The sequence below is a fragment of the Grammomys surdaster genome, unplaced genomic scaffold (assembly GCF_004785775.1).
Source record: "Grammomys surdaster isolate TR1022 unplaced genomic scaffold, NIH_TR_1.0 357, whole genome shotgun sequence".
In the NCBI taxonomy this organism is placed as follows: Eukaryota; Metazoa; Chordata; class Mammalia; order Rodentia; family Muridae; genus Grammomys; species Grammomys surdaster.
Window position 1 is genome coordinate 1,173,986 of NW_021604776.1, and position 13,889 is coordinate 1,187,874.

The following is a 13,889-nucleotide window of genomic DNA, read 5'->3' on the forward strand; positions in this document are numbered from 1 at the left end:
CCAGACAAGGCAGCCCAGCAAGAAGAACATATCTCATGTACAGGCAACAGCTTTTGGGATAGCTTCCACTTCTGTTGGTCAGGACCCACATGAAGACCAAGTTGCACATCTGCTATGTATGTGTGGTGAGGCCTAGGTCCAGACCGTGTATGTTCTTTGAATGGTGGTTCAGTCTCTGAGAGCCGCAAGCGGCCGTGTTAGTTGGCTTTGTTGGCCCTCCTATGGAGTTCCTAACCCCGTAGGGGCCTGCAATCCTTCCTCCTATTCTTCCATAAGAGTCCCCAAGCTCTATCTACTGTTTGGCTGTGGGTGTCTGCATCCATCTGAGTCAGCTGCTGGGCAGAGCTTCTCGGAGGACAGTCATGCTAGACTCTTGATTATTTGAAGAGTATTTTCTGGCCCACTGTCTTACATATTCTTTCCCTCTCCCTTTTTCTCCCTCTCTCCTGATTCCCAACCCATCCTGTGTGTGTGTGTGTGTGTGTGTGTGTGTGTACACCAGGATAACTGCAGCAGGCATTCTGTAACTTTTTCTGAGATAGTCTGTCACTAACCTGGAACTTGCTAGGTAGGCCAAGCTAGCTGGATGGGAAACCCCAGGGATTCACCTGTCTTAGATCTCCCCAGTACTAAGATTACAGGGGCAAATCTATACTTAACTTTTTTTATGGGTTTTGGGAGGTGAGGTCAGATTCAGTTTATTCTGCTTGTACAAGTGCTATGCCAACTGTATCTTCTTAGCTCCTCTTTTGTTTTTTGAGACAGGTTTGTCTCTCACTGATTTAGAACTTATTTAATGGGTTGATGACTGGCTAGCCAGTTGCAGATATTGCAGGAGTCGCAGGGAACTGCCAGTCTCTCCAGTGTTAGGATGATAAGTACTAGCAACTGATTGGGCTGCTTTGTTATTTGGTTTTCTTATCATGGATTAAACAATTTAATGACAAAATCATCTTTCCAGCCCTTTTTAAATTTCTAAGTAAGAGGTTTTGGGTGTATAGTAGTACATACCCAACACTTGGGAAGCAAAGACAGTTTACGGCCCACCTTGTCTGTTTATGTTTGAGGCCAGGGGCACATAGTGTGACAGTGTTTTTGTTTTTTTACTTTCTGTAGTGTTGTTACAAGTATAATAAATTCTGATGAATTATATCATGGTTAGAGGACTGTTTCAGTTTAGAGTAAGCTATTCACATGCCAAAGGTGAGTTGTCTTTCTGTTAATCCTTAACATTTACCTGAATACTTGTATCATTTAAAATTTGGGAAATTCCGAGTATAGATTTTTCTGTTTTCAATGGAGAGTGGAATAGAAAAAGAGTGACTTGTGGATTATATTAGAAAAGCATGGTGTTTTTTTGCTTGTTTTTTATTATCTTTGTAGATAATGTTGGTAGAGCTTGAAAATGGCAGTTTAGATAGGATGGAGGCCTATATAAAGTGATGAGAGTTATCTTTGTGGAGATTCTAGGTCTTGGTAAAAAAGTAAAAAATAACATCTGTGATTTTTTTTTTTCTGAAATATTGTAATCTTGAGTATTTGTAAGATAACAAACTTTGAATCTCGTTTTTTAGTAGTCATGGATACCTTGAGCTTATACTACTAGAGTGCATTTAGAATATCTTTAAATTGCATGTCTGTGTGCTTGGCGCTGGGGTGACACAGGATTGTGCATGTGTCCGTGTGTGAGTATGCCATGGCATGCATGGCAAGGCCAGAGGACGACTTGAAGGAGTTAGAGCTCTCCGTCCATCCTGTGGATCCTAGAGCTCAATCTGAGATCACCCGTCAGCTATCTTAGCAGCTCATCCCCTATATATGTGTATCTTTAAATTTTATGAAGGTTTCTAAATCCAGCTTGTAAAATCTTTGGCTGATCTCTATTTCATAATTAGAAATATTGTTAATATTGTACTCAAGAGTAGTCATTTGTTGAAGATAATTGTTTTCTTAAATAAAGCTGTTTTTTTAAAAAAAATGTCCATGCAATATTGCTCATCCAAGTCATAGTTCAGGTTAAAAATAATGAAATATATTAGGATAGCTTCCTAGGCACTCTGCTATGTTAAGTAAACTACTTGGAAGGTACACATGACCTGAGCATGTGAAGTCATGTTTCTTGACCTACTTTACTCCACCATATCAGTTCTCAAATTCTTTGTAAAGATTTTTGTACTCTTAAAAGTTAAATTATTTAAGAGCATTTGTTCAGTTGGAATGTGCTGATACCTATTTGCTGAAAATTAATAGCTTCATTGCTAAAATGGCTTTATTTTGATCACATATATACACTATTTATTTTAAAAAAGGAAAGTTACTTAGTGGAATGGCATAGTTTCTTAACTTAAAAATATTTCATGAGTATGCGTGTTTGGCCTGCATATGTGTAAGTGTGTTCCATCCTTGTCTGGTGTCCATATAGGCCAGATGAGGCATCCAGTTTCTTGGAACTGGAGTTACAGATGGTTGTAAGCCATTGCTGGGAAATGAACTCAGGTGCTTGGCAAGAGCAGAAAGTGTTCTTAACCACTGAATAATCTCACTAGCCTCCCATTTTCCATTTTGCAAATCTCTTTACTATCTATCTTGGTAGACACTATCTGAACTTTCCTGCCTACTCTCTATGTCTATTTTGTTGTGATGTATAGTTTTACGGATATATAAAAATAAATTTCAGTTGTATAGAGATAATTAGAAAAAGGCAAAAGTATTTATTTATTTTTCCTGATAGCTTAAAGAATCTTCTTTGATCTTGCCTTAGAATTCTTGAGGTTGTATATTTTTAAAGGTTATTTGTGATGTGAAGTCCAAAACCATGTCTGTAAACTGTTTAGTTTGGATTTTTGTTAGTATATATTCATTGTATAAAATAATGTGTTATATGTCATCTTTGTTCATGTTTACTATGTATTTTTATCTTATTTACTCCTGTAATGAACTTTCTGTGGGTATTTTTTTAATCCTTGTATGACATTGCGGAATGATTATTTGTTGGTTGATTCCCTGAATTATGCAGAAATTAAAATGAGTATACTTCAAGTCCACTGTCTAAAAGCAATATACTGTATCGTGAAGCTGTCACGTTCTTAGAAGTGGAAACATGTTTTCTGAATTTTTTGAGAAACTGCTGGTCCACATGTCAAAATAACTAGTTTTCTTACCATTCTTTCAGGTAAAAATTGCATTCTATTTAAAAAGCAGTTAGTTTAGCCTGTAACTCAAATATTTGCACAAACAATATTCCTAAAGTAGCCTTTATCTTTCAGATATGCCACGCATATTCATTGGGTTCAATCATACAAAATAGCAAACTTAATCTCAAAGTTTAAAAGCTTTAGCAATTACCAACTTTGCTAGATATGATGGGTCATGCTTGTAATACCAGCATTCAGAAAATTGAGGCAGGAGGTTTGCCTCATGTTGTAGCTAGCCTGTGCTACATAGTGAGTTCTAAACTCAACTTGGGCTACAGAGGGAGACTGCCCCCCTCAAAGTTACTAGATTTTACTGCTTAGTCAAGGATGTTCTCAAGGGAAAGTACCTTGCTATGGTAGTAGAAAGAGTGCAGTGACTATCAATACAATTTGTTGCATCTCATGGGATTCATATTTTTAAGGCATCTACAATTTTACCCAGCTTTCCTTCTGTATCATCAATACAAATTCCAGTGTTAGAAAACAACTTTCTCCTGAGTGGTACTGTTCCAGATCTTCTTGTGTAGTTTCCGTTACAAACTCATTGCTTAAATTGACACTCAGAGTAAATTCATTGCTGTGTGGTACATTATGTGTGTGTATGTGTGTAGGGGTGCTTATTTAGTCAGAGAAGCCAAGAAACAGATCATTAAGTGAGAGTGGCCTTTATTCTTCAATATGACTAATCAAATGAGAAAATTACAAACATGAGAAGAACTCTAAGGCTACAAAGAACACTGGAACTAGAGTCTTGATTATTTTAAATATTCAAATATTATGTGGCAAAGCCAATAAACATATTTACTTATTAGGCTTGTGTGTGGTTATGCCAGTTACTAATTGATGGAGAGAGAAACCTTGAGGATGGACTGTGGGAAGACTCTGTACCCATGTTGTCTGCATATATTGTCACTGTTATGTTATACATATGTGATTCTGGCAAAAATGTTTGAATTTATGCATAGAATTTTCATTCTAAATTTTGGTGGGGTGTTTTTACCCTTTTTTTTTTTAAGGCATTGACAAAGGATCCCCAGGATTACCCTGATAAAAAAAGCCTACCTCATGTGCATGTTGCACTGTGGATAAATTCTCAAGGAGGAAGGAAAGTGAAAGCTGGTGATACGGTGTCCTACATTATCTGTGAGGTAAAATTGTTCTATTGCATAAGACTTGTGCTTCTTAAGAATCCTGAGCTGGGAAGGTGGCTCAGTGGGAAGTGTTTGCATATGTTCAGATCTCTAGCCCTCATAAAAAAAGGCAGAGTAGCTTGTGTTTGTAACTGTAGTACTGGAAGGTGGGGACATGCAGATACTCAGATTTTGATGTCATTCATTGAATGACTCTGTTTTAAAAATCTAAAGAAGAGTACTGGAAGAAGTGGCTCAGAAGTCAAGAGCACTGGCTGGTGCTCCAGAGGATCTGGATTTAATTCTAGTACCTATTTGGTAGCTCACAACTGCTTGTAACTCTAATCCCAGAAGGTCTGACACTATTCTGGCCTCCTCAGGCACCATATACACTTGCATTGCACAGAGAAGCATACATATAAGATGCTTGTACACATAAAATATGAGGAAAATATAAGATAGAGTGATTAAACAAGTCACCTGATACCTACCTGTCCTCCACACACATGTGCACACATGAATGTATGTATATACATACTAAATCACTGGTTTATAGGAATCTTGGGTCAAATCTGGATTACCACATTATCTTACTTAACTGGTCCCATATAGAGATGGTTTGGTTTAGTTAGCTTTCAACTTTAAAGAAAGAGTTCTATAATGTTTCATTACAATTTCCCCCAAAAATTCAAAGTAGCATTTGGAGGTCATTTGAAATTATTTTAATGAGACAGTTTTATAACAGTTACTACTGTTTCAATGCTAAAATAATTTCAGTGAAAATGTCATAGGCTGCCATTATAGCTTAGTGGTTGAATACTTACTTAGTATGTATGAAGCCTTGTGTCTGATCCCCAGCAATACAAAAAGAGAAAAGAAAGTATATGTACTTATGTTGTTATATCCAGCAACAATAGTAGCTTACTGTTATTAATTGTCCCTTTTGTGACAGTTTTCATTGTGATGAGTCAGTGGGATAGTAAAATAAATGGTTTGTCTTCCTAGCTTATCAAACGAATTACTTGAAAAAATGTATAGCTACAAGGAGAAAGTTGGAAGGCCAGAAGATATACTTCATGGAAGAAAGCAGAAATGATCCAACTAGCTTTTTCCTTTTTCCTCTCCCATATCACTTCCCCTTCTCTACAAGCTCTCTCCTTCTCATGCTTCCCTTCTTGCTATTCTGTAAGACACCTCTAAGGACATCAGGGTTTTTTTTTCCCTTCTGGAAGCACTTGACTCCAGTTGAAAGAAAAGAACATCAATCTTTTTCTCACTGTGTGCAAAAGGAAGTTAGTAATAAGCCTGTCTCAAGTTCTTTAAAATTACTAATGTATGGTTTACTTCACCCCAAGACATAATTCATCGGAGTAAGATTTTTTTATATTAATAAGAGTCATATTACATTATTACAGTAAAATTTTTAGGTAAACCTTAAAAGTCATTTCTATACAATTGACCTTTGCTAAAACAGAACCAGTATGCTTTAAAAGCATAAGGCTTCATGAAAATCAGAAGCTGGTCTGTTAATGTAATATCCGCCACATACTGTAGATGATGTACATAACAATGATAAGTACATGGACAGGAATCAGCACTTGACTCTATCTCCCTCCTAGGGTTACCCTTGATTAAGAACTGTTAGAGAAAGCCAATTCCTGCAGGAAAATATTTCCATAAATGTCTGGCTTGCTCAGATCCTTAATGTGCTTTGCATATTGCTTCTGACAAGTCTCATCTCAAAAAAACAATTTTCAAATTATGCAAATAAAGATTTTGGTAAATAGGCTAGTTTTTTTCACTTATGTCTTCACATACATTGAAAAGCTCTTAGATTATTAATGACAAGAACAGATGGTAGCTTATAACTTTGAAAAATAATACAGGTTCTGTAAAATAGCATCTAATGATGAAATCAAGACAGTTAAATATTTTGTTTAAAACTGGAATGGAGGTATTTGATAATGTATAAAATAGTATGATAGATATATTTAAAATTCAAACTTGTATTCCTTAATGACAAAATATTTGCTCTTATTCTTATTTTGATTAAAAAACACATCTTTAAAATGCTGATGCTAATGCAGTAAGATAAAGCCTATTTGATGTCACTTTAGCATCTTCCCACCCACTTAATGCTGGTCCTTCTTGTTAAAATAAAATTCATATTTGTTTTTATTAACTTATTTTTCCCTTAGCACATTATAAGAAAGGGCATAGGATTTTAATTTGCTATTGTTCTACTCAGTGGGACAAGCTACCTTTCATCATGTTTGCTAGCCACAGCTTCCCATCTCCTTTTCTTTTAAGTTTCATAGCATAATATTTAGAAAAAGTTTGTGAAAATGTATGGTAACAAATTTCTAAGAAGATTGTGAGTTTCTTTCAGGTAGAGTGTCCTCTAAGAATAGCCTGTTTTTCAAATAGGTTCAGTTTTTTTTTTAATATTTTACATATAGAACACTATCTTACTGACTAAGATTTACTTTTAAAATTGTGGTGTTTTACCCACATGTACGTATGTATGTACAACACATATGTGCTTGATGTCTGTGGACCCAAAAGAGGGCATCAGATCCCTTGGAACTGTAGTTAAAACTGTTGTGAACTGCCATGTAGATGCTGAGAACTAAATCCCAGTCCTCTGCAAGAGCAGCAAGTGCGCCTAACTGTTGAGCCATCTTATTCTTTGTCTCCTAGTTTTAAACTTGTAATTACTTAGTTTTAATAAGTCATAATTTTTGTAATGCATACCTTTGACATAATTGCTTTAAGAGGACCCCTGTCAACCACTTAAATTTTTTTCCATTAGTTTTCCATTAACAATGGCTTGTGTAGAGGACCTAAGTTATCCCTAAAATTCATGAGTTGATACATAAATCATCAAGAAAGACCAACTTTGCTTCCATATCTGTTCTTAAAAGTGTATGTCACATGTCCACGTATGCCACATGCTGTTGACATGTTGACATCTTATTTGGTTTAAGGACTAGATCTTTGAGTAATATATTTTAAGTGAGAGCCTAAATGGTTTTCCAGAACACAGTATAAAACCTGTTAGCTAACCAGTTGTGAAATTGCTGTATTTGAGCTTAGATTTTAAACATATAGTAGGAAATGTGTTGGGATCACTCTTAGCTACAAGCTATTTAGAGGTAGAATGCTTTAAGTAGAAAGAATGCTCAGAAATTTGCATCTGCTCTTTAAAAATACAAATACTCCTTTATGAATTCTTCTAGTGATATATTCAAAAGTAATTCAAGCACTTGGTGGTGGTTGTTTTCCAGTTCTTGGGATAGAACTTAGGACCATGTGCGTGCTACACAAGTATTTTACCTTCCCTCCAGTTCACCAGTGCCTTACATAGTTTTTACTTCTATAAAATTGACTTTCATTCATCATTGAAAAGTAATTGAGTTGTCTCAGTGTGGTGATGTTAACCCACCTCTTGGAAGGTGGAGAGATGAAGATCAGTAGTAGTACAAGATCATCCTTTGATATAGCACTGAGCTAGAAGTCAGCCGAGGACAGTATAAGATAAGCCTCAACAGCAACAAAAAATCATGAAAGAAAGATTAAATTGAACAAAAGCCTAATTCTATAGGGTGAGCAGATTTCTGGTACTAAAAGACAGTCTGAGTAAGCACATATGAAGACATAGCCTTCAAACTCCCAGGTAGCAGTTGTTACCTCATTTTCACCTTACAATTCAGTTTGCTTAAAGAACGTGATTGAGCGTCATTCATTCTCATTAATTTTTTTATTGAGTTGTGAAATCTGGACAAACAAATTTTAACCTGAGGTTAGCTTTCTTTCCAGAAAATTCATTATACTTTAGACCAGGTAGCACCTAATTGAAAAACAGATACATTTTGCTTCTATCAGGAACAGAAGCTGAGAGAGTAGGCCCTGCCTTGTGTCTCAGGTAAAGACTATGATGTGGAAGGTTGCCTATGTTTTGAGCTGAATGCTGAGCTGAGAAGAGACTGATTGTGGCAGGAATGAAAGAATAGGATTCACATTATAATCAGTTCTGCAGAGCAGCTGAGCACTGTGAATAGTTATAATTTACTAGTCTGAATATTAAATTCTGTTGTTTCAGTCAAGAGGAAGAGTGGAGTGAATCATTGGATGTTGGTCCAGTAGAATGATGACTTTTTGATTCATAGATGACAATGAAATCACTACAAAGCTCTATGTGAGCTAATTACGTAGAATCTCACAAGTTTAATTTTATAGTATAAAAGAAATAGCGCCTGAGAAGAACATTTGCTTCATTTGCTTGAGGAGGGGTCAGCTGAATAATACCCCTTCCACTGGTCAGGTATTTGAGTGCTGCTGCTTTGTAGGTAGATTAGTTTTCTTGTCACTGTGATAAAATGCCCAAAAGAAACAAAGGACAAAGGATTTATTTTGGCATGCAGTCGGAAAGGATATGTATTTCTATGGCTGGAGTTGTAGCTGGAAGTAATTGCATTAACAGAATAAAAGGAGTGTTATTTATTCTTTTATTGCCACGTCTTTAAAAGCCTTTCTCAGTAGACTAATTGTCACTGGTCTTTTCACCCCCTCCCCTTTTTTTATAGTATGGCAGGTAGAATTATAATCTAGCTAGTGTCATCTTACTGGTTTCCTATCCTGACAGAAAAGAGCACAACACAGCTGATTTGCATTCTCAAGCAATAGATAAGATTGACACCAAAAAGTTCTTGGTCTTCCTAGTCTAAGATACATGTGAGATTTTTAACAGGCCAAGACTTCTTGGTGTTTGGAACTAAGGACATAAAATTTAAACTTTTGTCCATCTATTTATCTAAGCAAGTCTATGTGTGATTGAGTTCCTTACAACTTTACCTGTACCATGTCTTCTTTTAGGATGGGTCAAACCTCACTGCAACTCAGAGGGCCTACGCACCTGAGCAATTGCAGAAACTTGACTATTTAGCCATCGACACCCAATACTACTTGGCCCAGCAGATCCACCCTGTTGTGGCTCGAATTTGTGAGCCAATAGATGGAATTGATGCTGTACTCATTGCATTATGGCTAGGTAAGTGTCCCAAACTCGTGAAAAGCCTCATAAAGTGCTAGTGATATGCATATACCTCTTGTGTCTGTTAGGGTCCCTGCTTGTAGAACCAAGATTGTGTCTGTTACTTTTTTGTTTATTGCTCTTTGTAGTACTTGGCTCATCTATCCCACCAGAATGTGAGCTCCACATACTTGCTATCTTTGTAAGTCTGTGCCTACAGGTGATATTCAGTGAGTGCTGAGGGAAGAAAAAAAATTTATGTACTAATATGGTCACGGGGCTTCCATTTTAAAGGTCTAATTAGTCACCTTCCATTAATAAGGAGGTTAGTGATTTTTGGCATTATTTTATTCGTCTTGTCTAAAGGTATTTTGCTATAAAGTGAGAAAATGCAACTTTAACTTTTAGTTTTTACTTTAAATTTTCTAAAGTTAGACTCACTGTTATTATTTAGAAATTGTCTGGCTCCTAATTTATCATCATCTCTGGAGGTGCCAGCTAACCTGGGCACCAGTGTCTCTGATTTTTTTTTTTTACAGTTTTACCCCTATGGTATGTCATTATTGCCATCTGTGCTTTAAAGTATGTTTCTTAAAACATCCCTCATTTCAGTTCTAAGTGACCAGAACATAGTTATGTTGCTTTTAAGGTCCCTACTCTATTCTATTGTAAGCAAAGCTGAATGTTTTTAAAGTACTACTTAATAAAGTCCTTAGATGGTACCTCATTCTCCATAAATCAAGTACAGTAATGCTACTGACATCTTAACGTCTTTAGCTCTGACAATTTCAGACTCGTTTTTAACTCCAACCTATATTAACCTTGTTTCTACTTGTGCATTCCATGTTCGCTAAATAATGTGTTGCCCATTTTCTCTCTATTTGTTTGAAAAATCTTTTCTCATTTTAATCAAAATGTTAAGCTGGAGTGTCAGAGGACATGGGCATCTCTAGGAGCTGGTTTAGATATTAACAAGCCTCTGAAACCTGGTCGTACATTGACTTATTTTGGGGGGGCCGTGATAGAATATAATTGCTCTGACAGAGATAAGATATATGTATGATGCTCAGCACATGGTGGTAAACCCACCTGCCATGCTACTTTCAGGACCCAGTGTAAATATGTCCATCTTCTTTCAGTCCACAGGATTTATGAATAGGTAGTATTCAGTATGTCTTTGGAATGTCATTGGATTTTCCAGAGCTCATTATCAAATCACATATATTCCATCCTGCCCGTGTTGAATGTGTTTCTGAGATCAGCCCCACCACCCCCATCCCTACTATCCCATCAGTGTCTGATCTGGAAGTGGAAACTCATTTTTGACATTTGCCTAAGCAAAACATAATTAGGAAGATAAAATTCTGCTACCAAAATAATCATATAATGTATTCTCCAAGTTGAGTTGTATTTGATGATGTTTATAAATCCTCAGCTGGGAGGAGGAGACTATAAATGCATGATTTTTAGCGTCATTTTTTTCTGTTATATATTGAGTGCTTACTCTGTTTGCTGTGATAAGTACTTTCCATATCTTATTCAGTCATCGTGACAGCCTCCTTTAGGCATATTGCATTAGCTCCATTTTACAGAAGAAGAAGCTTATGAAAAGTAGCTGAGGTAGTTTATCATATACCTAGTAAGTATGGGGTTATAGTTAGATTTTTCCTAAGCTCTATGTGATTCTAAAGGTTCTGCTCCTGACCACTGTGTTAAACTTGCTCCTTAGCAGTAAATAGCATAGCTCTAAGAGACTGAAAGCTGTTCTTTATCAGGAGTGAGGTGGTGTAGATATGCAAGCATGAGGAGTTTGCCCTTCCACCCTCTTGGCAAATCTAGTTCTTTGTTGGCTTTCCCAGTTTTTCCTTTTGTTTTGTAATAACCTGATCCAAAGGCAAACTGTCCTGTCTTTCTTTGATTTTGGGTCTCCCAGTGGCCAGGAATTGATGGGGAAGGCACATAGTAAACCCCCAGCTTAAAAATGAATACCATCTAACAGAAGGAAGTTCATAGCATTGTGCTCCATCAAAAGAGCTGGACAGTAGAGGGTCATGAATCCATCCTGTGTGGATAGGTTTGACATCTACTTGTTATTTCAAGAGTAGTTATACTGGGAGGAACTAGACTGATTTTGTTGATTCTAAAGGTAATAATTAATACTACATGGAACAGATTTGTGTTTTAGATGCTGAGGTTCAAAATATAGGGCTTGTCTATGTATGCTGAGTACATACTCTACCATGGACCTCAATCTTCTATAGAAGACAGATTTAAAAAAATTTTTTTTTCAATTTTTGACAGTTTTACTCTCTATTATTTGTTTACTTAAATATATGTTATTGTAACTGGATGTTTTATGAAGCCAGTTTAAATAAATTATTTGCAAAGCTCTACTGGAAGATTAATGAGTCTCATCTTTAGAGGTTTCATGTGCTCTCAATTTGTAGAGGACATCTTTCAGTCTTGGACATGTCCTGTGAAGTACTCCATAATCAGAAAGCTCTCTGGGTATAAAAGGGACGGTTTGAACACAGTTCTTTAGTAGCACCTTCTTCATGCTGTAAGGCTGATTGAAGTCAATGGAAGGCCTCCATCTTGAGCCATGGACAAACTGCTATATTTTCTCGTTCCAAGCTACTTTTCCTCTACTGGCCTCTTGATAATGGATTTTATAATGTCAGTGTGTGAAGTTGTTGTCAGTTGTGTAGCTACCCTCCTCTCCTGTGTCTCCTTTTCTCCTGTCCTCTCTGTTACTAGCCCTACCAGTAACACATCTTTGAGCCTTTTATTGTTCCCTCTTTCTTCATGTGAAGTTCTGCATTAATAAGTACCAGCAGGAAACATTAGTGTGCACTAGGCAGCAAGGTAGGCATTTGCTTCTGCCCTCTTAAGGAACTGCTTTTATTGGCACCCTTTATTTCTCCATTCCACATGAAAAATTAAGGTGGCTGTTCACTTGGGGCTTTGAGCCCACCATTACCGGTTCTCTTTGAGTTTGTGGTTTTTTAGAGAGGGATAGGGAGGAAATATGGAAGTAGTGGAACAGTAAGGGGAGTGTGAGGGGTTATGGGGTTTCTAAGAGGTTCGAGCTATAGGCATAAAATTACTATAATTTATTTTCAAAATTCTAAATCTGTTTTCTTTATGTAAAAACTGCAGTTAGTGAACCGACACTGTTAAATCAGTTGAAGTGTACAAATGTATACATAAAATACAAGCCCTCCAACTGCCTAATCACAGACATAAAATAATTCTCTTGCTTTTAATGTAGTTTTTATCTTTTATTAATGAAATGTATAACAGTGTCGAAACTTTTGGGAAGTTTGATACTTTGTCCTTTTAGTTAATACAAAGAAATAAAGAATAATGGTATAATTTCATTTAGGAAAATTATTAAGTTCGTGATTTTTATTTTGTATTTTTAAGTCTCTTTTGTTGAAAGTATATTTTTCAACTACCTTTTTCATTCTCTAATGCCTTTATGCTACTTTCCTTGGAATGAAAGGCAAGCATCAAGTGTTGGTTTTATCCTGTGGCTTCACTTTGGAAATTCCCTATTTCTCTCCCATCAGGATGCCTCCTGAAGTCTGTCTGATGGCATGTTGTATGGCCAGATATTCTATATGGGAAGGCCATTTTAGTGAAAAAGGAGAAAGAGGATAGTCTATTAAATAATGGAGTGAATAAGTCTGTTGAATTGAAAGAGAATAATTTGTTCTAATAACTAATGGTTTTCATTATCCCACTATAAAATATGTATCATTTTTCTGAAACCTATGCAAGATTATTGCTCTTGGACTTAAAGTAAAATTTTACTCTTTTTTCATCTGTGAATAGGAAAAAATATAGTATTACTCTTCTAATACAATATCCCTATGGGAAACATGGTCACTAAAACTTGGAACTTTTAGCTTTTGTTATCTAGACTGTAGGTTTTTCCCTCTGGCTCTAATGAAAGCTCTTTATAGTCTTTGGATGAAATATTTAAAGTGTGCTCAAACATCCAGATAGTCTTCAGTTCCTCAAAGACCAGACTAGTGCTAAGGGTAATCTGAAATTCATTCTAGGATTTTATCTTTCACTACATTTTTATTTCATACATAATTATACTTAGAATTAATCTTTTTCTTCAATGAGCAATGAGTTTTACAACATCTATAAGGTATATTGCTTTATAGTCAATGCTAGAATTTAAGGATTATTTACTTGGGCAGTTTTCTTATTGGTCCTGTGAAATTACTGATATTTGTAGAATTGAGAATTTCATGTCTGAAAATATTGCTTAATATAAGGCAGAATGCAGTTAATCTCTTGTGTTCCTGAATGAAAATTGAAAGCAAAAGTTCTCCTTTGTAAAATGTCACAAGCTGGTCATTCTGGTCACAATGGTGTTTCCCTGTAAATCTTAGCACTGTTGAGACAGAAGCAGAAGGATTGGTGGTTATTCGGGCCAGCCTGGGTTCCATAGAAAGACCTTGTCTCAATGAAATAAAATAAAATAAAATAAAATAAAATAAAATAAAATAAAATAAA

At 36.0% G+C, this 13,889-nt stretch overlaps 1 protein-coding gene across 2 annotated transcripts in view; it reads left to right on the forward strand.

Moving 5' to 3' along the window:
* Positions 1–13,889, forward strand: part of Pola1 (DNA polymerase alpha 1, catalytic subunit) — a 305,175-nt gene that overhangs the window by 135,481 nt on the left and 155,805 nt on the right. For both annotated transcript variants that reach the window (XM_028779615.1, XM_028779616.1), the window contains exons 31-32: positions 4,211–4,342; positions 9,200–9,374. In XM_028779615.1, coding sequence (XP_028635448.1) covers positions 4,211–4,342; positions 9,200–9,374 — 307 coding nt within the window. The remainder of the gene's footprint in view (positions 1–4,210; positions 4,343–9,199; positions 9,375–13,889) is intronic.